Source organism: Scardinius erythrophthalmus (genome assembly GCF_964197995.2).
Source record: "Scardinius erythrophthalmus genome assembly, chromosome: 12".
Classification (NCBI taxonomy): Eukaryota; Metazoa; Chordata; class Actinopteri; order Cypriniformes; family Leuciscidae; genus Scardinius; species Scardinius erythrophthalmus.
In genome coordinates, this window is record NC_138232.1 from 19,517,462 (window position 1) to 19,544,316 (window position 26,855).

Below are 26,855 nucleotides of genomic sequence, written 5' to 3' on the forward strand. Positions count from 1 at the left end.
AACGCAAATATTATAAAATGTGACATTAAAAATTGTACAAGTCACTCGTTTTTCCAAAGGAACACTTAAGACTAGCAGGTAAAGTTACAACAGGAGTCCACGTCTCTCTTGCCTCCCCTGAGCCCATTGAGTTTTAACAGGCCCTAAAGTGTGCGGTGGGTTTGATGGGAGGTAAATAAGAATGAATGGGGGAAATTCACATGAGAGGAGGCAATCCCTCAATCAAGCTATGGATTGGATATGACTGGTTATGGTTGGATATGATTGGATATGATTGGATGTGATTGGATATGATTGGATATGATTGGTTTGCGCGATAAATCCCGCCTCTTGTATCCTTGCGCTTTCGCAAATCGGTCTGAATGAACAAAATGATGGCGTTAATGGGAAGACTAATTAATAAGTAAAAAACTCAGCCACTTAGATATCACTGTTTTCTGTCACATCAAAAGCACACTTGAAATGGCCAAAAAAACATGATGACTGTGGGGTTTTTTTTAGTGAGCAATCAGCTTGGTGAAATTAAAGGCACATCTTTGTGCAGTGTGATCAGTGTTTACCAAGCTTGATGACTGATGACAATAAGTTGACTATTAAAAAAAAACAGCTGAACATCAGTTCACAAATAAAATATATTGTTTAAATTGTTATTGTGTTTAGTTATTATTCTGGAATAAATGTAAAACTTGATGAGATTTATACAAGGTTTTAATAAATAAAAAACATTAATTGCATAGTATAGTTAATGAATATAAAATAGATTTTTTTAATATTTGGTTTCTCTTTTTTAATGTAATGTTTATTTAACCATGAAAATGTGACAATATTAAGTGTAACTGGGACATGATTTTACATTTGATATATCAAATGTAAATTCATGTCTAATACACACAGACATCTATTAATAAGCTTTCTGAATTGGCCCTACAAAATGATGTCATGACTAAACCGCTCTATAGAAAAATACTGATGTAAAAGTAGAGGGTACAATGTTCAGTTAGAAACTCTTTTGTGCAGGTTACTTTGGGATTGAACAATGGCATCCTTTATTAAAGTGCATAATTCAATCAGTAGCAGACTCTACCTGTTTACTATGCCCAGTGAGGTGCGGTATCTCTGGGCATCTCTTGTGCTGTCCTCCTCAGCTCTCTCCAATAGTTGGTTCTCTTGCTGCAGTTCTCGTATTCTTTGTTCCAGGCTTCTGGTTTCATCTTCCCCCACATGTAGCTGATCTCGCAAGGTGGCAACCTGCTCTTGGGAAGCTTCCAGACGTGCCTGCAGTTCCTTTGGGTGGATAGATATTGTCATTTAGTTGTGTACTGAAATTACATACTCTTTGTGATAGCAGAGTAAACTATTAGAGAGAAACAATTAGCGACCTAATGATGTTATGAAACCATATTTAGTTTTCATATTTAAAGTGTGTTATTTCTGTACCACTAGCGGCACTAAACAGAAAATATGTTTCCAGAAAACAAACAGTCCTGCCACAAAACCAAACCATTGGTTGAGCCAATGTTGCTATATTGGGCTAGTTGGTTTGCTTAAAAAAAAAAAAAAAGAAGATATATATACACTCACCTAAAGGATTGGAACACCATACTAATACTGTGTTTGACCCCCTTTCGCCTTCAGAACTGCCTTAATTCTACGTGGCATAGATTCAACAAGGTGCTGAAAGCATTCTTTAGAAATGTTGGCCCATTTTGATAGGATAGCATCTTGCAGTTGATGGAGATTTGTGGGATGCACATCCAGGGCATTAAGCTCCCGTTCCACCACATCCCAAAGATGCTCTATTGGGTTGAGATCTGGTGACTGTGGGGGCCATTTTAGTACAGTGAACTCATTGTCATGTTCAAGAAACCAATTTGAAATGATTCGAGCTTTGTGACATGGTGCATTATCCTGCTGGAAGTAGCCATCAGAGGATGTGTACATGGTGGTCATAAAGGGATGGACATGGTCAGAAACAATGCTCAGGTAGGCCGTGGCATTTAAACGATGCCCAATTGGCACTAAGGGGCCTAAAGTGTGCCAAGAAAACATCCCCCACACCATTACACCACCACCACCAGCCTGCACAGTGGTAACAAGGCATGATGGATCCATGTTCTCATTCTGTTTACGCCAAATTCTGACTCTACAATCTGAATGTCTCAACAGAAATCGAGACTCATCAGACCAGGCAACATTTTTCCAGTCTTCAACTGTCCAATTTTGGTGAGCTCGTGCAAATTGTAGCCTCTTTTTCCTATTTGTAGTGGAGATGAGTGGTACCCGGTGGGGTCTTCTGCTGTTGTAGCCCATCCGCCTCATGGTTGTGCGTGTTGTGGCTTCACAAATGCTTTGCTGCATACCTCGGTTGTAATGAGTGGTTATTTCAGTCAAAGTTGCTCTTCTATCAGCTTGAATCAGTCGGCCCATTCTCCTCTGACCTCTAGCATCAACAAGGCATTTTCGCCCACAGGACTGCCACATACTGGATGTTTTTCCCTTTTCACACCATTCTTTGTAAACCCTAGAAATGGTTGTGCGTGAAAATCCCAGTAACTGAGCAGATTGTGAAATACTCAGACCGGCCCGTCTGGCACCAACAACCATGCCACGCTCAAAATTGCTTAAATCACCTTTCTTTTCCATTCTGACATTCAGTTTGGAGTTCAGGAAATTGTCTTGACCAGGACCACACCCCTAAATACATTGAAGCAACTGCCATGTGATTGGTTGATTAGATAATTGTATTAATGAGAAATTGAACAGGTGTTCCTAATAATCCTTTAGGTGAGTGTATATATATATATAGTTCCCCCTTTATCCATGATTTAGGGGTGTTGACACCGGTGTCATTTAAGGATGGTGTACAGGAGGTTTGAAAACCTGATTTTGTGCCTGGCGCTGTAAGAGGGCTCTCTGCACTGCTATCAGAATGCTGTCTCGTTGAGAAGAGGAAATAGATCCTGCTGAAACAGAGTGGTGCTCCTCTCTTGATGACTCTGAGGAACCCTCTCCACAAACCACCTAACAGAGAAAACAAGAGATGAATAAATATTTTTGAAATATCACAATGTTTTATCATTAATGAATGTAGTTACCGCAAGATTTGATTTGATTTCAAAATCCATTACCCTTTTCAAGCAGCCCCTCTGCATTATGTTTCTCTTGATTTACACTAATATCTATAACTCTTGTCATGTTAAGTACATCTGGCCCAAAATATCATAATCACGTTCAGTAAACCTGATTAATGTTGTGGAGTATCTGTTGCAGACTGCTGATCTCGCTGCGCAAGGCATCCCTCTCGGTTCTGTCTTCGGACCGATTTATTTCCTGTGCAGAAAAGCATTCAGGTCAAAGTGAAGTTTCTTGAACAGCACACCAGACAAGACAACTGCATCCAGACAATTAAGGAAGTGATAGAGTTTATCAAGACTATCCTTCCCAATTAATGATTCTAGCAACACCATTATTCTACCGTATCACTGCTCACCATCCTGTCCAAGCTGCTCCGCAGTGCTGCCAGATTGCTCTCCTTGTCACTGTTCTGTGCTCGGAGTTGCTTCACCATTTCACCCAGTTCCAGGATTCTGCACAAATATGCACGTTAATCTTTCCATATCATAATATTAAAGTATCATAAAATTGGATCAAAGCTTTATTAGCATGACTGTGTATCACAATGTTCCTAAAGCATTAAATATAAATAATAAAACAAACAAAACATATATGTATAGATCATGTCATGTGTAGCATAGTAAATAGATAAATACGATCCATCTTAATAAATGAATAAATAAAGCGGGTCTCTCTAGAGAGTTACCCATCTCTGACATTGTGAATGGCTAACACATATTTAGCAGCTAGATATGGATGGATCATATGACTTGTTTGCAGTGTTCCAAGTCTTCTGCAATGTTCCAAGTCTTCTGAAGTCATGTGAAAGATTTGTGAGGAACAGACTGAAATTAGGCCATCATTCTCTAAAAATCTTGGCATCCATAGAAGCTCTCTTTGACACATTTATGTGATAAGTAGCAATGTCCAATTCAATATTGAACTGTTTTAATTTATCCATTGATCTGGTTCACAAAACAGGGCTGAGATATTAGTTCACAAATCAGACTGATATGATTCCCAAAGATCCAGTTGCTATAGCTCACAGGAAGGGAAGATCATCAGTGAATAACAACTTAAATGTTTGTCTGTTTTGTCTATTTAGCTTCAGAATTCAATTCTTGTTTTTTGTTTTCTTTTGAAGGTTCAAAGCATCAGCTCACATTCATTGTAATTGAAAATAAAGATAGAAAGAGAGAAAGAGAGAGAGAAAGTCATATACACTAGGTTTGCAGTGACATGAGGGTGTGTAAATTATGATAGAATAAAAAAAAATGTGTGCACTATTCCTTTATGAAAAATAGCACACCCTTATTCAATGTTGTACTCTGCAAGTTGAAATAGGCACCGACTTTAAGTATGAGGTTCTGAACATGAACACACATACTATCACAATATATATAAAAAAATGTGCATGTGTGTAACATTAACTCGGTTGAGGCAAAATGATCAAACATTCTATAGTGCACTTATTTGATCCTCATTTGTTTATGGCCCTTTCTTCTCTCTGTAATAAAGCTCAGCTAAAAGTTCATATATCAAAATGGAGAGTGATCTCTGCTCTCTCCATTATAAAACTGTCACTGATGAAAAGATGTAGAAGAGAGAAGCAGCAATGATTCCATTCATCAGAAGACCCCATTCCTGCACTGTCAGATCCATGGATCCGCTCTCAAAAGAAAGTGTCATAGACCACTGACACATTATACAAGTAATTGAAGAAAAATAGTGGATACTGAACGGCAAATAAAGAGAGACTTTTTCTCTCTGGTTTTGGCATGCCACATAGTTGGATAGATGAGGCAATCCATGCTGACCTTCCCTGTGTGTCAGCACTCAGGACAATGCGCAATGAGTCATCTAGGAGATGTGAGTTCAGGACATCAATACTTCAATTCAAAGCATTGGGATATGTGCTGAAATTTATGACACTGCGAAATCCTTTGAATACGATAATTTAGCCTCAGCTGCCAATACCGTACATGTTTATTACAGCATGCTGCTCAAGCATGATGACACTTGTATATCATTGGTGAAAAATGAATGGGACGTGTGCGTAAACAGACAGACATGTTGTACCTGGAGTTAAGTTCTACTTTCTCTGCATCAAAGCGGGCCTGCAGCTGCATAGCCTCTCTCAGCTTGTCTCTTAGTTGATTCTCTAGTGCTGATACTCCGCTGCTAGCGGGGGAACAAGGCTGGCTGATGCTATCCTCCAGATTCACACAGGCTGTATGAAGACGACGGCCAGCCACCGTACACTCGGCTCGCATGTCCGACAGACTCCTGTAAAGCACAAAACAACTGTTACAACCAGCAGGAGCAATGAAATTTCCTTACACAACAATTTCCTTACGTTCCCAAGGAAATGTGTTTCGTTCAAAACTGACGAGAGCCAGATGGCCGAAACTATATTGTGATCTGGGAATAAACTCTTTGAACGGTGTCGTGTCTGAGTAAGGGTCGTGAACATTTTCTCCGCTGTCCATGTGTTGAGTAATCCACATTACAGCAAATTACTCAACAATGATCACAGCATTTACACAGGCCGAGCCCTCATCAAGCTTGGCTCTGATGGATGGCTCAAGGCTCATCTGAAGGGCAATCTAAACCATCACATTTCCCTTGACGATGCAGTCAGGATGGGTGAGGGGTGACCCAGGTGACCCACTCTGCTTTGATCCCAAGTGGGGATAAATGGTTGTGGAATTGAAAAGAGGTTCTGGCCACAAGCTACACTCACCTGTCAGTGAAGGCCCGCAGCTGAGTGAAAGAGCTCCTTAGGAAGGCAGCCTGGCGCCACAGAGATCGCACACGGGCTTGCTCACGGCTGTTTCGGGAGGTATTCATCTGCGGGAGAGCAACACGGCCATATGGTCGGCAGGTTTGGTAATGGGGGGGGGGGGGGGGCAAAGAGTGTGAGATTAAAGATGTCTCCATGTGAAAAATAATGAATGCACCCACACATACAGTACAAGCACATACCTAGATTTGGACTTCTAGGCACAGACACTCATAGACTCATACACAAACAGTACAGTAAACCTTTCTTGACTGTATGTGGCTGTAAACTACATGAGCTTCTTCTTACGACCAGATGTTTGCACCGAGCAATGAATTCTCGCTCTTTTTTCCAAACGACTGGAATGTTTTCACAGGAAACAACAGCTGAGAAAATCACAACAATGATTTAAAACAAAGACAGTGTCCAGACTGACAAAACAGGCACCAGGGTGGAATTCCACAAGTTCCAGAGTTGAGTTTCATTGGGTTGGATTAAGGAAAGATTTTCCTTAAACTGTGGATTTGGATAAAAAAACATACACTACAGATCTCTCCTTCCTTCCTTCTGTCTCTTTTTTCCTCCTCCTTCTCACCTCAAGTTCCCTCCTGAGTCGTGTGTCCCTCTGCTCTGCCTCCTCTTGTGCCTTCTGCAGGCTCTCTGTCAGGGCCTGGTTGGCTTCATTGGCTTGTTCAAGTTGTTCCCGAAGCAGTGCGTTGACCTGGCTCAAACCAGAACACCTGTGAAATATATGGATCAACTTCAGAGCACTGTATCCCAGCACCTCCACCTGTTAAGCCACAAGCCAAATGTTCTTTCTAAACTTCACACATGATCTCACCCCCCTCCATTGCACGGCCTCTATCAGCTTCTATGTTTACAGGCTCATAAAGACCCACGTCACATTGTGCGTTGCCAGCCACGCTTAGAGGGGAATGTGCGTGACAGTTTTATAAAGTCCATGTCAGCTCCAGCCTAATTGCCACCAGATTTGCTTGTCAAATAGTTTACAGGGTTATTTACATCATTCGTGGCAGAATCCACCCAGTTACATACAAAGATTGACGCCAGGGTGGTGTGAGGCAGCGAACGAAACGATTATCAAAGGGGTGAGGAACAGAGAAAGACACAATAAAAAAGCTATGAGAATGTGTTTAATCATTTTCAATAAGTAGATTTGCTTTATGATTCTGTGTTTTGGCCTAATTCTGCAGCTCGTGCCCCTCTGAGAAAACTTAATGCCAAGGCAGACAGCTTAGCATTAATTCACAATGCAACATTTCTGCCCTGCTGAATCTCAGTTAATTGTGGCATGCAATGAAATTCTCATGAGCCTTGGCATAGTTGACTTTTCTGCCATAGAAAATTAAATACATTGTGTTACAAGACTGCAGAGCCACAGATGATCGGATGAACTGCACTTTGCAGTGCGCTCTTTGACAGAGGCACTAAGGTTTAAAAAATGGATGAGAGCTTGGCAAGCATACGGCCAAGAGTTTGCCATAACTGTTTCAATTAGGGGTGAGTGGCACAGTAAATCTTGTTCTTTTAAAGGCTGGCGTCTGGGACAGTAGGTTGGCCAGCTCTTTTTATGAAGTGCAGTAAAAACTATTTGGCTGAGATGCTGAACAAGGTTGCGATAATTAAGTCTGACAAACTGGATACTTTTGTTTTTGACACCCCCTACTATTCATTTCCAGCATGGGCTTGTGTGGACTGAAGTAGGCAACTAGGATATTTTATTTTAATTAACTCTATTGCCTTCCTGATAAATGTTGCTCATGTTTTGTTTCTCAGTAAAAGAATGGTAAAAGATCAGTACCCTGTTGGAGAATTAAGCTTAAAGAAGTAGTTCACTTTCAAATGAAAATTAGCCCATGATTTACTCACCCTCAGGCCATAGGTGTATATGACTTTCTTCTTTCAGACGAACGCAATCGGAGTTATATTAAAAAAATATTCTGGCTCTTCCAAGTTTTATATTGCTGCATCTTCCAAGTTTATGGATTGCAACCAACAGATTGAAGCTCAAAAACGTGCATTCTTCCATCATAAACGAACTTCACACGGCTCCGGGGGATTAATAAAGGCCTTCTGAAGCAAAGCGATGAATTTGTGTAAGAAAAATATGAATATTTAAAACTTTATAAAGTAAAATAACTAGCTTCCGGCCAAACAAACGTATGGATTCCACTTAAGTATAAAGCGCAACTGATGCGAGTAATGCGACGTACTGCTGATATTTACGCTATGCCATGACTCACAAGTTAAGTTGCGCATTAGGGGCAAGTAGATGGCCATTTGGCCGGAAGCTAGAATTTTACTTTGTAACGTGTTAAATATGAAGGTGAGGGTGAGTAAATCATGGGCTAATTTTCATTTTAAAGTGAACTAATCCTTTAAGTGGTTGTACTTCAATTGTGGAACATGGTTTTTCATTTGCTGGTTTAAGTTGGTCCAGATAAGTCATTAGCTGGTTCAAGCTCATAACTAACAAACTTTAGCTGGACATTAGCTGGTCCAAGCTAGTTCCAATTGGTTACTACCTGGTCTAAGCTGGTCATTAGCTGGTCCAAGTTTTTCATCAGCTGTCCAAGCTGGTCATCAGCTAGTTCCTGAAGTTCAATAGCTGGTGAAAGCTGGTCATTATCTGTTCCAATCTGGTCATTAGCTAGACCAAGCTGTTCATTAATTCATCAGCTGGTGTGACATCAAACTTTCAGACCATCTTGGATCAGCTACAAGATGGGTATACTAGCTCGGTGGTCAGGCTGGTTTTTGGAATATAAGTAGCTTGCGCCAGCTAAAGATCAGCAGGAAACCAGGTACCATTCGCCAAAACATAACTGCCATCTTAAGCTGGATTTTTTTTTTTACAGGGCAAAAGGGAAAAAATTGTAAAGAAAAAAAAACTCTTTATGAGGTTTTTCATTCTCATTTTCCCAAAATGTACAATTCTCCATTGGTTCCAAACAGAAATTCTTACCACACTTTTTGGATGACCCACTCATTACCCTTCCTTTTACCTTGATCTGCCTGCCGACTTGTTTCTCTGCACCTCTCACTGTCAGAGGCACATATCACTTTTGTTCTCACCGTTTCTGCTCACCCTCCAGCAGTGCAAGTTTACTTTGGACATCCAGACTGTGTTCCTGATCAAAGCGCTGGAGACGATGTGCTGAGGAGTCTAGGTGCGACTGGAGCTAAATACATGGACAGACCAAAATACAGTGCAACACCTGTCAATAACAAAGCTCAAAAGAGCAGATAGATTTCTTGAAATAAAAAGGTCCAAATAAATTTTTTATTTGAAGGAGTAAAGTGTTCTTCTATAAGTAAACCCGGTCAAGTTCTCCAGTGAAACGTACCGAGAGCCTCAGCTTCTCTGACTCGGAGGTTTTCTCCAGCACCTGCTGCTCTAGATTTCCACATCGCTTCTTATACTGGAGCAACTGCAGACATAGACACATATTTTCACTTTTCACTCTGCAACTTAAGATGGACCACATTCTCAATTGTATTAAATCATCATGGTATCTCTATCAAATAAATATCCCAGAAGTACATTCCCCAGAAAAAAAAATTTCCCCTAAAATAATCCTTTCCATCTTTGACAAAATTGAAGTTGAATGAGACCACATCTAACAGTGAACCTTGGCCTGTAGTTTCTGCACCAGCTGAGCCTGTCTGCGTTGGCTCTCCTGAAAGGCCTGGAGCTTCAGCCTATAAGATCGTCCTTCCTCTTTTAGCCAGCCCTGCTCTGCGCCATACACACTCTGCTGGTCTGAATCTCCTGACTGCTGCAACAGCATCTGCTCCAGCTGCAAAGACATATCCACACACACATTTCACTATATGATCACCTTGTAGTCTCTTTATGGCTGTTCACAATTTGTATTGGTATGATTTAGTGACATTTACAGTGAAAAATGGATTCAAGTGAAAAGACTAAGTATCTTTTTCTTCCAACAGTCAAATATTACCTTCTCTTATTTTATGCAAAGGCAACTTTAGATGTATGATTTTAGATTTAAGCTTGAAACAAGAAAAACTATTATTGTATGAAAAAATAAACCTAATCCAAGACCTAGTTGTCACAGAGGTAAATTACAAAATTCATATATCCACACTGGCATACATGATTTTGTTAGCCAAAGCAGTTTTCATATTTTTGTATTTTACTGTACCCTTTACATTTTTGCTCTTTCATAAATTGTTTTAAGTTTCATAGTTGTTTTACATTTTGCAGGAAAGTTTAATGACAGTATTCAATGTGACAACATGCCCTGCGAAAGGTCAGTGTGTGTTCAATAAACTGTTTATTTTATCCTGTCAAGATTTAAATTGCGTGCCTATTCAAAAATTGACTTAAACACATTCTGAAAGATATTCAGTGCAGTAATAAGTGACAACATGCCTTTTGCTTTACTGGGGGGAAAAAGGGGAACAAAAAGATTTTTGCAGTGATGTGTGTGTTGTATGCTGATTTCTGATTTACTTATAGGTAGGTTTGCGCAAATTAACACAGGGAAGTGCGATCGTGTGTATAGAAAGGAGAAGGTTGTCTGTCACAATGGCAATGTGTTTCTCCCTTGATTCCCATCCTCCTACAGGGTCTTCAATCTCAATGTCCCATTACCCCTCCAACCCCTCCCATCTTCCTTCAACCCCCAAGTGCATATCATGGTGCCAGACACCCAGTCCCTACTAACAAAAACCACATGTTTCCTCTCAACACAACAACATGCTGCTTCAGCTGATTCTAACAAAGCAAGAAAAACAGAGCGCGAGGGGTAGAGAGAGTAGAAGGTGGATGCAGAGTCAACTTCATCCTTTCTGCAAAGAAGTAAGAAACAGAAATACACACAACTACAGGTCATACAGAAATCACAGGCAAACATTAATCTACTGCTAAGCTGAACAGCAGCCTCTACAAGATGCAGGGACAATGGTCCCCCTGTTCCCAACTGGAGCCAAGGGCTTCGCAAACCTTAATAAAACATTTTCAAACAGTCATTCGGAGAGCTTTAATTCCATATACTACAAAGAAGGGCAAACCAGCACCCGGCTCTGGGCGGTTTTGGGGTTCAGGGCTCATAAGGGAACAGGGACTTATTATACGGCCTGTTGTTAAGGTGACAGCTTTTGAAAGCGAACAGAAAATGAAAAACATGGGTGGAGGACGAGTCAGAAGAGAGAGGGGGGACGTTGGGTGCAGCAGCAGCTGTGTTTAAAGGCTCCTTTGGAAACAGCTGCACTACTCTATTGATTATGTATCTTTGCAACTATTTTGGCACAATTAGAGGCAATTTGTTGCTACAACACAAAAAGCGTTTGATGCAAAGTCATGAAATAAATGGCACTTACACACAAGCATATTGTTCTGCCTTAAAAGCTTATGGGGGTCAGTGGTACAGCACAGCACACATCTAGTGTGCAGGTACCTCTGATCCATAAAATAAAGTTGCTTCCAAAAAAAAAAGAGTCGGTGGTGAGGTATAAAGCCACACTGTGAGATATAAAGTCAAGTGAAACAAAGTTTCAATTGAAATAGTGTCACACTGCAATTACGAGAAACAAAATCACTTTGTAAGACAAAGTCACAATTGCAAGATAACACAAAGTAGTCACGATGTCAAAAGTAAAAGTCAGATTGTGAGAAAAAGTTGCAAGAAACAAACATATATGATGTATGTGATATATTCACATTGTGAATCAAAGTCCAATTATGAGGAACAAAGTTGCAGTTGTGAGATATACAGTAAATTCACATTGTAGACACCATTACAGTTAAGTCACAACTGTGAGACATAAACTCACGTTTACGAGATATAGTGATTTTGTGAAATATAAAAGTCAAATCTAAGACAAAGTCACAAATGTCACAATTCCGAGATTTAAAGTCACCTGAGATGTAAAGTTGCAATTATGAGAATTAAAGGCACAATTGTGAGATATAAAGTTGCAATTACCGGTTTATTAAAGCAGAAAACAGGCATCCATATGATTAAGATACGCAAAAATAATGCAAAATCATTATGGTTGTTTCAGCTCAGAAGTTTTGGAAAGTCAGGATCCCAGATAGATTTTTCAAATGAACACAATTATAACATTGATTACGTTGGTGTATTTGGTATCCCGATGAACAGGCCATGTGGACTCTTCTACTGTATGTACGTTATACAGCATCTCAGCTTTCATCAAACAGATAATTTCTCAAAAACTTTAAGAGAATGGAATCAACCTGCCTCTTATTACTGTCCAAAACCAACTTCTCCAATCCAAATCTTAACAGCACCCATCACATGTTAAAATATTATCACAGATATGCTACTGAAGGAAACTTTACCAGCAGCATCAAAGAGACAGGAGGTTTTTGAAGCAGGGCTGATGGATGATGCAATGACATGTGTCGATATTGGATCTTTTTGCTAGCGGCACTAAACAAGCCCAGCATTATGATGGTATTAAATTCTAGAGCTGGTCCCTCTCTCTGGTTGCAGCCAATCTGCCGCCGCAGGCTTGGCTCTGGTCCATGGGTAGAATGCTGTCACACGTGTCTAGAGGCCACTCAGCCTTTGCGGTGTATGTATAAGTGATGAATTTTCAAACATGGGTGTCAGCCACATGCTTTTGTTCAGATTAAAGCTTTATACAATGTACTTACAGTAAAGGTAATTTTAAAATTCTTCAACATTGCTTCAGTGTTATTTTAACACTCTGTAGTGTGGACACATCCTCAGTGTTAAATTAACACTGCTCAGTGTTCATATGTGTCCACACTACAGAGTGTTACAATAACACTGAAGCAGTGTTGAAGTTAATTAGATAATAAAGTGATTAAATAGGTGATGATTGAGCTTAATTTAAGACAGCTAATGATAACAAACAGAATCACTGAAGGTTTTTCTGAAGGCACAAGAACAAAAAAAATGTAAGAGACCACAAACATGATTTAAAAAAAGTGTTGTTCCTTGTGGAGTAACGCGATGTGACCAAGACAGCACACTAAACACTTACAGATTCCATTCACAAACAACCAGAGTCCTGACTGTGAACATGGGAAATCTCGCAAAATCTCTCATGGTCAAATGTGACTTTACAGTAAGCAAACTCTAGAGTAAAAACTTTAGAGTAGTGTCCCTCACTTTGTGAAAACCAAAAAACAACCCAGTTGGAATGCCCCCAAAATTCAAGAGTTTTTGTCTTTCATTTTTGCATCACATGAAAAAGTTAAGCAATATCAAATGAACAAGATCGTTTTTCATGAAGTTTGAGATTGTTTTTCATGAGTTTTTGTCTTTCATATTTGCATCACATGCAAATAGTTAAGCAATATCACACAAACAAGTTTGTTTTTCATGAATATTAACACGATTGCAGATGTGATATCGATTTTCCACAACAGTTCAATAAACACACAGCAGTGTTTAGTGAATGAATCCACATTGTTGAAAGCGTTTTCGAGTCAGTGACCCATGCATAAAGACAAGTGTGTAATTTCTGCATCACTAGTGGCGCCAAACAGATTAGCAAAAATAATTACTGTTTCCAAATAGTTTTGTAAAAGACTCCTACCAACCTCTTTTGCCCTCCTCACCTGCCATTGTTTTAAAACTCATGCCATTGGTTGACAATGTCAGATCACTCAAACAAAGATACATGTTTTTGAAAGTCAGTCTATCTATCCCCTGACCACACGGTGAATCTGTACTTCTGACAGTCCTCGGCAGAACATGCATTCAGAACGGCCTCTGAGGGCCACTAATAGAGAGGGGCCTCCATCCCAAAATGCTAGCCTTTCATTTAAGGTCACCTACTGACATTTTACAGTAATGATCAACATGCAACATCTTGCAAAAGACCGGATCCATGGTTTGTATTGCCACATGGTTTCCACTGTTTTTTAATGTATCTATTCCCCAGATCTTTTTTACGGAGAGAGCGAGACCCCACGCTGCCCTCTCTCTAAAATGTGTTTTGCATTAGCATTTTTTATATTACTTAATATTTATGATTTGTGCCACTCCTTGTATTGTCTCGTTTGATAAATATTTCACAATACATAAAGGAACGGCAGCACTTTGATTCATCTGCCAACGAGAGAACATTTTCAAGGCCACTGAAAGCTCTTTGCACAAGGGCCAAGAATATTCGGCTTCTCCCTCCATGTGGTCATAAGAGTGGATTGATCCTCTAATATGAGAGAAAACATATTTAGAATCATGTTCATTTTCCGTCAAGCTTCCTGGGGTTGCAACTCTGCACAGAATATTCACTTAAATGGACTCTGTCAGCCACTCTTAATGAATATCAAAACATTTACATTTTCTAATTTGGGGTAGGAGGATTGTTGCCACAATTTTTATAAACCGGTGCATCAATTAGTAATTCATATTTTTAGTAATTCTTTTTGTTAGTCCACATTGTCGGTTTGCAAGATGTTGCTGAAGAATAATGATTCTAATTTGCCTTAGATCAATTAGAGATTAAAAGTTAGGTGTGAAAGTTATCTGACATTTTATTTGAAAATGAAAATTCTATTAACAACTTCATGTCATTCCAAATCTGAATGACTAGGGCCTACTTTCTTCTGCAAAACATAAAATAAGAGACTTCAGTGTTCAACAGATTTCCAAGAGATTTGGCATGATATAACGGTATAAGTAAGGCTACGTTCACACTGCGAGCCTTAAGGCCCGTTCACACCAAGCACGATAACTATAAAGATAACGATAAAGATAGCTATATATGCGTCCACACCAACGACCGATAACGGTCTTTTTATTCTAAGCACGCGCGCGCACGGATGATCCAGATCCATTTTAAATGCGCGAGACCTTTAAATTAGAATGGATTCTGATTGGCTGTCAGTGTTTTATCATTCGACAGCTGGAAAAAAAATCTTTCTGAAAGTGATCCCAACGATATCGTTCCTCATATCTTTATCGTTATAGTTGTGGTGTGAACTCTGTTATTCTTTAATATGGAGAACGATTTTTAGAATTATATCTTTATCGTTATCTTTATAGTTATCGTCCTTGGTGTGAACGGGCCTTTAGTGGTAAATTTCGATTTATTGCTCAGATCTGATTTTTTTTGTACACTGTAAAAAAATGTACCTGTAAATTAATGGTAAAATACTGGCAGCAGGGTTTCCAGCTGTGTACCGTAATCTTACATTTTCAATACCGTAATCTAAATTACAACTTTTCAGTAATTTAACGGTAAAATACTGCCAGCAGGGTTTCCAGCTTTGTACCGTAATCCTGCAGTTTCATTACTGTTTTCTAAGTTACGTATTCTTCATTCACTTTAGTAATGTATCTGTTCACATGTTTGTTTTAAATATGGTCAATATCAGATTCCAATGTGAACAGTTCACGGTTCTGGACTGACCCGCATACGCAAAAGAACGATAAAAAAAGACGTCACGCAGAACGCTGTCATACGGAAGTGAACAGGGAGGATTAAGTAATTAGATCTGTCGAAGCCAGCAAATTTGTGTGCAGGAAATATAAAAAACCATGACGTGTGCAGGAAATATAAAAAACCATGACAAGGTTACGAAAAAAGAGAGCAGAGTTTTAAAAAATTTATGATATGAGCCCTCATGTTTTGCTTGTATCTAGGGCTGTCACTGTAATACTTGAGTTCTGACACATCACTCTCCTTCCACTGACTACCTTTTGCAACTGTCTTGATAACTTCGGGTATGTAAAATCTTTGAAGTGACTCCCATGAGCGCAGAATTGTGACAAATGTTGATCTAGAGTGCCGTAAAAGTTGCATTAATTCCAATATGACTGTTCAGACTGAGGTTGCAAAACATCTGACCTGTATCGAATTTTCCACATATGGAAGTGGCACAAAGCGGAATTGAAAAGATCCGATTCCACGTGGTTTGTGCTGTTCACACTGTCATGAGTCACATGTGAGCAAAAGAATCGGATTTGGACCACATTAACCTACAGTCTGAACGTAGGCTAAATGATGACAGAAATGTTCTTTTTGGGTAAACTATCCCTTTAAATGTATCCTTTAAATTTGGGTGAACTATCTCTATCATTTACTCACCCTCATGTCGTTCTGTATGACTTTCTTCTGTGGAAAACACATTACTGTAAGAGTTCCACCAAAGAAAGAAAGTCCAAGAGATTTGGAACGACATGATGGTGAGTAAACGATGACAGAATTTTTATTAAAATTTTAAGGGTGCACTCAGTCAGTGTTGCCAGATCTCTAGAAAATGAAGTGATCCCTGGTTTTTGTGTTTACGGGCTGAAAGACCATGCTTGCCTCTGACACTCATTTATCTAATACTCAAACAAATAAACAGCAGTTGCCAGATTCAAGTATGCTTTGATTATGTCACGCTGTCCTGTCATGACAATGGTCTTGGACTTCATGAGACAGACACCTATTTGCATTGATGTGAAGAATTTATTTATTTTTTATTCATGAATTGTTTCATTATTTATAGAACGATTTAATTAATTATCAAATGTGTATTTTCCGATTTCCTATTAGCAGTCAGCTATAATTCATTTGTGTGTTTCATTTTAAGTTTAATTTCTAATGAGGAAAACAGAATATATCTACAGAACAGCATATAGATGTGGGTGGATCACACCTGCACACACTGTTTACACACAAATACATGAAAAAACACAAAGAAATACAGATATATTTATGTACACACAAGCACATAACTATAAATGTCTTGCTCCCAAATATCACCCATAAAGTCAGTCATATGCTAGCTGGTGGCATGGAGGGGGTTACAGCTGTGAGCGCTTCTCACTGGCTTGGCCTGGACCCAGAGGCTTAATAAAGGGAATTAATGTAGTGAATAATCTGTCAGATTCCTAAACACAGCTGGAGCGGACGTACAGTTCCTCTGCATATATATACACACACACACACACACACCTAAACACACTCCCCCATGCTTACCCGTGCTAACTTCAGTTCTATCTATCTCACACACGTGCAAATTCACTAATGCCCAAACGTTCATACAAACTCAAACATATAAACACAACACGCCCGTCCCTTGTGCCTTGCTGTCCTCTTTCTACTAATATGCCCTTCTCCCGGTCCCTGCTGGAGTGCTGGCCCGCTGAGAGACATCCAGCTGATTGTGAAAGCTGTTTTTGCAGCGCCACTGTGAGTGATTACACAATGCTGGCCAGGAATCAGAGAGCTGTGAAGCTCCCCAGCTCAGAGACCCCACTGCATCCCCCAGGCACAAACCAACAACTATCACCATGGAGCACTGTTTGACCACAGTCACAGCTGCTGTGGAGAAGACCTACTGGGAGGAAAAAACGGGACCCAGGCAGTATCCACACGCAAAATACAAACACAAACACATGTTCACATGCGCAATATTGCTTCAATTGGGCTTGGAATTTACAATCACCTTCCACAGCAAGGGATGTAAACAAACAAGCGAACAAGTATAAAACATATGCACATTGTAATTAATGTAAAATTAAGCTATAAAATTGAATAGGTGACGTGAATAGGGTGCTAATAAAAAAGTGATTAAAACAGCATCCTAACCAGGAACGATGTCTGTTCCCAATGAAAAGCCAAACTGTTGCGACACAATCACTGCAAAAGATCTTTAAAGGAATCGATCTCTTAATATTTTTAAATCTGCTCTTTTTATTTATTCACCTTTATGTCGTTCCAAAACGATGCAACAATGTTTTTCTTCTTCTTTTCCATGAAATTGCAATGAATGATGACTGAAATATTTAAGCTTTAAAAAGCATGCAAACATACCATCAAATTATCATGAAAGTGCACTATATTACAAGTCTTCTGAAGCCATATGACAGCTTTGTGTAGCCAACAGACTGAAAAGGAAATTCAAAGAGCAGTAAAATGCTGCAACTGGATCATTGAGTCATTGAGCTTAATTTCTAAACAAATAATTCGCAGTGGTTTTATGAATTGAATCAACTGATTAATTGAAAAGATATAGCTCAGAAGAGACTACTTTTCACATGAACATAAGAAGAGCTGGGTGCAAGTCAATATTTCATAAATAACGAATACATTTTTATTTTTTTTTCATGAAAAAGCAATCAATGGGCTGCTAAAGACCTGCGCTGTGTCCAAAACTGAATACTTCCCTGCTAAACAGTATGCGGGAAACAGTCGGGTACTAAAGGCGCACTGGGGTAAAAGGCACCTTTGATCTGATTTTCCTCTAAACCTCTAAATGGCACAAAACTTGCCACAGCACTTTCCAAAACATCCGCTTTTCAAGATGCAACTGGAAATTTGCTTGATCCTTGACGTGGTCGCGGGCAGCAGTGCAAAGTTGATTCTCTGCCAATTTGATCTAATATTTTTATTCTGTTCTAAGTAGCAAACGAGAATCGCTAAAATTATTAAATATATATTTTGAGACAAATGTCTTCTTAATGATTTTGAGTTTTGTTCAAGCTAATTAAAGCAACAATAATATGTAAGGAAGAATATGTAAAAGTGTGGTATTTGGGGTCTGTTTGGGGTTGCTGTTGGAGCTAAAGGCACAATAATTAACATAATAAGAAAGAAACCGGTTGACTTTTCCATTTGTTGACAGAACATGTTTAGATTCGAATAGTAAAGATTCTTAAACAAAATAAACCATTTTTATGATTTATTTTTAGTGGTACTTTTGGGGATTTTTTTAGCCCCATTGTACCCTATGCCTACAGAGTATGTCCGAATACATAGTATTCGAAAAACAGTAGGAAAAGTCCCCGGATAACCGATTACTTCCACCGAGTGTCACGATCCACACACTGGAAACAGGGGAAAGATCCAATTTGCAGTTTGTTTATTAGGGAAAATCCGTACTCACAACTAGTCCAAGCCAGGGTCAAAATCCAAATAAGGCAATCCAAAAACACAAAACAATAAACATGCAAAAACAGAGCAAAGAAGTGGTTTGACAATAACAAGGACTCCGTGACAAACACTAAAACAGACAGGGTATATATACACAAGGAAATGACAATGCTAATGGGGAACAGGCTGAGTGCAATGATGAGTGATAAGGGACAGCTGAGTGCAATGAAAAGACAAGGATCATGGGGAATGTAGTTCAAGAGTGTGATGGACACCGTGGGGAAGGAGGACATCTAGTGGAGACCCAAGGAACATAAACCAGACACTGTGACATAACCCCCCCTCTACGGAGCGGCTACCAGACGCTCCAAGACATGACAGACAAACAAAAGTCCAGGCGGGAGGTGGACTGGTGGAGGATCAGGGGGAGGGATGGGGGGCCAGGTCCATGGAGGGAAACGGGGACAGGGAGTGACAGTTCATCTGGCGGCCAGGGCGGAGCAGAGAGTCCATCGGGCGGCCAGGGCGGAGCAGACGGTCCATCGGGCGGCCAGGGCGGAGCAGACGGTCCATCGGGCGGCCAGGGCGGAGCAGACGGTCCATCGGGCGGCCAGGGCGGAGCAGACGGTCCATCGGGCGGCCAGGGCGGAGACTTTCCCTCGGGCGGCCGGGGCGGAGACTTTCCCTCGGGCGGCCGGGGCGGACACTTTCCCTCGGGCGGCCGGGGCGGAGACGACCCCTCGGGCGGCCGGGGCGGAGACGACCCCTCGGGCGGCCGGGGCGGAGACGACCCCTCGGGCGGCCGGGGCGGAGACGACCCCTCGGGCGGCCGGGGCGGAGACGACCCCTCGGGCGGCCGGGGCGGAGACGACCCCTTGGGCGGTGGAACTGGCACCACCGGCTCAGGCACTGGAACTGGCACTACCGGAACTGGCACCACCGGCTCAGGCACTGGAACGGGCACCAACGGCTCAGGAACTTGCACCATCGACTCAGGCACTGGAACTGGCACCATCGACTCAGGCACTGGAACTGGCACCAACGGCTCAGGAACAGGAACTGTCACCAACGGCTCAGGAATAGGCACCATCGATTCAGGCACTGGAACTGGCACCAACGGCTCAGGCACTGGAACTGGCACCAACGGCTCAGGCACTGGAACTGGCACCAACGGCTCAGGCACTGGAACTGGCACCAACGGCTCAGGCACTGGAACTGGCACCAACGGCTCAGGCACTGGAACTGGCACCAACGGCTCAGGAACAGATACCACCGGCTCGGCAGCGGCCATCTTGTCCGAAGACACAGGCTCGGCAGACATGACTTGAACAGGCTCGGAGGCGGCCATATTGTCCGAAGACACAGGCTCGACAGACGTGACGTGAACAGGCTCGGCGGTGGCCATCTTGTCCGAAGACACAGGCTCGGCGGCGGCCATCTTGTCCGAAGACACAGGCTCGACAGGCGTGATGTGAACAGGTTCGGCGGCGGCCATCTTGTCCGAAGACACAGGCTTGACAGACGTGACGTGAACAAGCTTGGCGGTGGCCAACTTGTCCGAAGACACAGGCTCGGCGACGGCCATCTTGTCTGAAGACACAGGCTCGACAGATGTGACGTGAGCAATCTCTAGATCGGCAGATGTGACGTGAACAGTCTCTGGATCGGCAGACGTGACGTGAACGGTCTCTGGATCGGTAGACGTGACGTGAACACTCCTGGGAATTTCTAGGATATTGAATAGCGTAGAAAAATAATCCAATAATGTTTCAGTGGCCATCTTCTCAGGGGACACCAGCTCTGCGGCAGCCATCTTGTCCGGAGACCCAGGATCGGCAGAAGTGACGCGAACCTTCTCTGGATCGGCAGACGTGTGCCTCCTCCCCCTTCTCCGTCCACGATGGCGAGACGGCGGCTCCGATCCCTCCCTCATGAGTTCAGGGTCGAAGGGGGGCAGGGGAGGAAAGTGATGTTGGACTTCCTCTCGATGACCAACTCCTCTGCGACCTCCCCGGGTCCCACGAAAAATGGCTAAACGGGTTCCCTCAAACCTATCTTTTCCTCTCCGCTCGGTGGCTGGGGAGGAGAAGTGGGCAAACATACCGCTGGATCTCTTTGTGTGACGGAGTCCTTCTGTCACGATCCACACACTGGAAACAGGGGAAAGATCCAATTTGCAGTTTGTTTATTAGGGAAAATCCGTACTCACAACTAGTCCAAGCCAGGGTCAAAATCCAAATAAGGCAATCCAAAAACACAAAACAATAAACATGCAAAAACAGAGCAAAGAAGTGGTTTGACAATAACAAGGACTCCGTGACAAACACTAAAACAGACAGGGTATATATACACAAGGAAATGACAATGCTAATGGGGAACAGGCTGAGTGCAATGATGAGTGCGCATTCAATGAACACTTTACTTTGGAGGGGATTTATGAATTGAAGTGAAGCGACACAACTGACGCCGATAGGTCACGTGACAGTAACAACATGGCGGATGTAGTACGTTCGAATTTAATTCATACTATATAGAGTATACTTATATTCATACTGTATAGTTGCGAAGTAAATTCAAATGTAGTACCAACTTACATAGTACACTATTTCGGAGGCAGCACTGGAATATACTGCAAGAGTAATTTAGAACACTTTGTGACACTTCTATTGTCCTTTTGTATTATTTTTAAAGCTTGAAAATTCCAGTCCCCATTCATTTTAATGTCATGGAAAAGAACCACCAGTACATTTTTCGAAATGTCTCTTTTTGTGTTCTGTGGAAGAAACACATGCAGGTTGAGTAAATGGCAGAATATTCATTTTATTTAACTATTCCATTTGGAACAATGGCTATGTAGGTACAACTATGCTGATTAGATGTCAAGCCTAAATTAAATGGCTAGCAAATAGTAAAATACTTTCTAGGAAGTTCGCTCTTCTGTTCCCACAGTCAAAAAAGAAAAAAGAAAGAAACAATCAAACAGGGAAAAGAGAGAGAAATATAGAAAAAGATAAATGGCACTTAATTAAATGTAGTGAGGACTTTGGGATGATCCCTACTTTGAGGAATGATTCTCTGGAGCGTCAATCATTTTTACGACTCATAGACAGCTGACAGATCCAGACTCACTGGCTCAGCTCCACTAGCGACCACTGCTCAGCTTAGCAGCTTTATGTAGATGAAAAAACAAACTCTAAACATTGAGCCAAAGACAGTGCACCATTTTCACTCTAACAAAACAACCATATCAGTGGCAATCATGTTTGACAAGACCTTTAAAGCAAAAAGGAGTGGGGATTAGGTCAAAAACGCAGAGGCTGGAAGCTGCCATGCTCTTTGTCAAAAAGTCTCCAACTAGTCTGCAAGTCTGGATTAATTGAGAAAGGTTTTCTGACAAATAGCATCACATTTTAGCTGCAAACCCTTTTTTCACTTGTTTGGTGATTTATCTCTCAGCTTAAAAGGCCCTGTGATTGTTGTTTTTCTACAGTGTTCCATTAGGTTAACATTTCTGTTTTATCATACATCTAACTCTACATTTGGGTAACTCCTACAAAAACACACAGGGAGACTGTCTCACACAATCCTGGTCCAAAAACTGCCTTGAAGCTGTAAAATATATACCCACGCAATTCCCTGACACACACCCACACATACAAACTTACACACTCCCACACAAATATACATGGCCCCAGTGCCTGAGAAACTGCAAGCTGGCACTTTTCCAATATCAACGCAGAAAGGTCAAAGTTCACATCAACATTTTCTTCGTCCTCTTGAGACGATGCAGCTTTTCAAACTGGGTCAAGGTTTATCCCGGTTCAGGGGCAATTTTCAAGGGTCACAAGAGATTGCTGCGATTTTACCAGGAGACAGAGGTGTGCTTTCAAGAGCAAAATCTTGCTCCCAGCCCAAATATTTCCATTCCCACTCTTGTTTAGGAGGCCACACTCAAACTGTCCTGAGAGCCACGAGAAGGTTTGCCTCTCCTTTTCAATTAGTCCAGTGTCGTAAGATGTGCCACAGTGCGCCACAATGACGCTGGGTTATAGAGAGGGAACACTTACAGATCAGAGCTGCTAAAGCCACTGCATCTCAACTTCTTTAAGGTATTTGCCAGACTAAAGAACAAGAAACATCTCAAAGGACAACTAAAGTTAACCGACCAACACACCCACACACTCTGAAGAGATAAAAAGAGATAAATTATCATTTCATCACCTACTTTAGCAGAGATGCTGAGTCAAATAAACCAAGTCAAAAAGGTTAAGAGTAAAACGAGCACACATGAATCCAGCTAAATTTTAGTCTGTGATTTAGAGCCTAACGTCTAAATCAAATCAACACAATGTAGGAAACCCATCTAGAGCAGGTAAGTAGCACTCTATAAGCAGTTTCACAGGCTGGCCTCAGATCTACTCTGTAAGTGTCTGTTTGGCACGTTTTGAGTTTGTTTCTGATCTGTTTTCCTGTTCTGTGAATGTCTGTGTTTCTTAGGGTATCGTTTACACGACAACGATATGCTTAAAAGGGAGAAGTTTTTCCTTTGAGTTTTCGCGTGCAGACGACACCATTGTCAAAACGATCCCCATTTACACGCATCCGTGAAAACAACTAAAAACGCTATATTCTGCTGCTAGGCGATTAGATGCTGATGAAATACTATAGACTGAACATGTAATATGCATGTGCATGGTGTCATCGTCTTCAGAGATTCGTGTTTTTGTAGTTTACGTTTTCAGGCCCCCAAAACGCTGTTGTCATGTAAATGAACGGCCAAAACGCATAAAAAGTTTTACATTTTTAGTTGAAAATGGTGTCGTGTAAACAGCCCCTTAGTTAGCTTTCTAGTTTGCTACTTAGTTCTGTTCTTTGCCTGTTTGTTTCCATGGTAACTGATTTGATTCGAGTTTCAGTTCAGGTGTGTCTCGTGGGGCTATACATCTCCAGCCATCGTGGCCGAGCCTAGTGTCAAGGCCACGGAGGCCAATGGCCCCCTTGAACTGCCCCCACCGCCCTAGAGGATTCCTGTTCTACAAAGTCACGTCCTCGTCAGCCTCCAGGACTCCCACCCGTGGATGCAATACGGTGCGAGGACGAGCCTTCCGGGAGGGCGGGCTATTGTCATGTTGAGTCTTGTTTGTCACGTTTTGAGTTTGTTTCTGATCTGTTTTCCTGTTCTGTGAATGTATGAGTTTCTTAGTTAGCTTTCTAGTTTGCCAATTAGCTCTGTCCTTTGCCTGTCCATGGTAACTGATTTGAGTTTCAATTCAGGTATGTCTCATTAGTTCCTTTGTTTGTTGTGTATTTAAACCCCGTGCGTCTTTCAGCTCTACGTCATTACTACATTGGTTCTGTTCCAGAGATTCTTCAGTGTTTTGTAAAGTTGAGTTTAACAAAAGAAGCTGCTGCATCTAGATCCTGACAACTTTTCTTTGTGCTGCAACTAGTGATCGTAACAGTAAGATAATTTGGTGGTTAAAGAAATTGTCAGGGTTATGTTTATGTCGGAGTTTGTTAAACTTCTAGTCTGTTTATCAGTTCTCCTCTGTTCCCTACCTGTTTGTCTCCTTGGTTACTAGTTTATTAGGTTCCTTGTTTCAGCTGTGTTGTCTTGTTAATTAGTCGTATTGAGTTCATTTTCCCCAGCTGTGTCTCGTTTCCCTGATATGGTCTCAGTATATAAGACCTCAGTTTCTCCCTGTTCCTTGTCTTGTATCTTTTACTTTAAGTTGATGTTTCCTGGCCTTATTTTTGAATTAAAGTCTCCTATTGAATCTCCTTCGTCATGTGCTTTGTCTCAACCACCTCAGCCGTAACAGTTACTGTTAACCAATTACTGTTTATTTTTTGCGGCGTTTTCTTTCGTTTGTTTTTTTGTCATGGACATTCCCGCAGTTGCCCTACTATGCCTGGAGCAGAAGGACCGCTCCCTGGAGTCTCACACCAGGGATTTCTTGGAGTTGGTGATCCCCTCCCAGAGTCTCGTCCCACCGAGAGCCCCCTCCCAGAGTCTCGTCCCACCTCCCAGAGTCTCGTCCCACCGAGAGCCCCCTTCCAGAGTCTCGTCCCACCGAGAGCCCCCTTCCAGAGTCTCGTCCCACCGAGACCACCCTTCCAGAGTCCCATTCCTGCCCTCGTCCAGAGGAAGTATGTTCTATCTGTCTGCCCGGAACTATCCATCAGTCCTGCCGAGCCTGAGCTTCTTCACGTCATGCCTGCCGAGCCAGAGACTGTTCACGCCAGGTCAGCTGCGCCTGAACCCTCACATCCGGCCAAGATGGCCGCCACCATGCCCGAACCCTCATCTCCGGCCAAGATGGCCGCCTCGCCGCCCGAGCCCTCAGCCAAGATGGCCGCCGCCACGCCTGAGCCCCCGTCTCTGACCAAGATGGCCGCTTTACCTCCTGAACCCTCGCCAAAGATGGCCGCCGCCATGCCACCTGAGCCCTTAACCACGAAGGTCGCCGCCACGTCTGTGCCTGTCCATGAGTTTATCATTCAGAATTCATTGTAATATGATGTTCTGCTACTCAAGCAACATTTATTATCAATGTTACAAACAGTTGTGCTGTTTAATATTTGTATGGAATCTGTTATGCATTTTTTTTTTCATTAGAAAGTTCAAAAGAACAGCATTTATTTGAAAAAGATCTTTTAGTAACAATGTTAATGTCTTAACCGTCAATTTTGAACAATTCAATGGATCCTTGCAGCATAAAATCATTCGAAATATAAAAGAATTGCAGATACACAACTATAACAATATTGTTGGAATCACTTTCAGAATGAAAGAATCAGAATCCATCCTGCTTTAAAGAGCTCAATCATTTAAAGCAGCAGACAACATGTCTGCAGTGTGTTCTTATAATAAACAGAACAAAATCGTGCGTTGGTGTAGACCTTTTACAGTCTATGGTGTAGACACTAAAATAGTTATCGGTATAGTTATTTTTATAGTCATCATTCTTGGTGTGAACTGGCCTTTATCCATGTTCTAACGCTGCTCTTTGTGGTATGCACACAGAAAACATAATGACTGATACTTTAATTGGGAATGACAGATTAAATGGATCATACTCCACCAGAATGTCATTCCCACATCAAGACAGATTGAGGCTGAATACAGACTTTGAATTAGTAAGCATATAGGACTCATTACCTCATGTTAATATACCCAGCGTATAGTTACTGTGATATGTTACCATAACATCTTAAAGTTTACATTCATATGAATGGTGTCATTTGACTTCACAATGTCAGCACATTCGCACTGGAAAAAAACATTTTCCATTGGCGACAGAGAGAGAGAGAGAGAGAGAGAGAGAAGACTGTCTCAGAGTTCATGTGACATAGGCCTTTCTTCTCCAAAAATATAAATGTGTGGATTAAAAAAGACTTATTTATACCAACCAGACTAATTAAGTTTTATATATAGCTCATATCTTAAAATAGGCTCAACTGGCAATGTGCACAGTTGGCATTCATTAAACTTCCCCAGCAAAAAGAGTGCACTGTTATCACAAATGGCAGCTTTGTGTATATGAAAAATGAGCTTTTTCTTTCACAGTCCCATGAGAGAAGGCCAATGACCTTTTTATTTTCCCCCAAACACCAAGGTTGGGGGAGAAAGACAGTGGCCAAGGTGATGCTGTAAACTTAAGAAAGTGAAAGAGAACTTTTCTACAAACTTATTTATTTTCTTCAAAATCGTTATTAATTTTTTTATTTTCATCTTTCATTTAATCTTTGCCAAAACAAAAACAGTCATGCCAATTAATTAAACTGTACTGAAATTAGGTTTGAAGATCTCGATTGCCATACAGAAGGGACTTCATGAGGTGCACCCAAATCTCTACAATAAAAAAGCTTGAGATAAAAAAAAACTGTGAAACGTAATTATGTGTTCATTTCTGATTCTAAAATGTTGACGTCAGAGAGCTGCCACTTTGATCACATGTAATGAAATGTAGATTCAGAATAAACTATGGCTCAGTTTACATCAAACCTTCGTAAACGCTAGGGTGCACATTCCATTTTTCAGAGCCAAAGTCCAGCTTCAAGCAGAAATAAATATATTTCGTTCCATGTGACACAGTTGATTTTC

General features: G+C 41.3%; 1 protein-coding gene across 1 annotated transcript in view; it reads right to left on the reverse strand.

The window, feature by feature from the left end:
- Positions 1 to 26,855, reverse strand: part of crocc2 (ciliary rootlet coiled-coil, rootletin family member 2) — a gene marked incomplete at both ends in the record, with an annotated part of 51,279 nt that overhangs the window by 20,716 nt on the left and 3,708 nt on the right. The window contains 10 exon segments of the mRNA XM_081380500.1: positions 1,085 to 1,284; positions 2,881 to 3,021; positions 3,241 to 3,330; positions 3,491 to 3,587; positions 5,194 to 5,400; positions 5,858 to 5,964; positions 6,492 to 6,636; positions 8,993 to 9,099; positions 9,265 to 9,348; positions 9,550 to 9,717. Of these exon segments, the coding sequence (XP_081236626.1) occupies positions 1,085 to 1,284; positions 2,881 to 3,021; positions 3,241 to 3,330; positions 3,491 to 3,587; positions 5,194 to 5,400; positions 5,858 to 5,964; positions 6,492 to 6,636; positions 8,993 to 9,099; positions 9,265 to 9,348; positions 9,550 to 9,717 (1,346 nt within the window).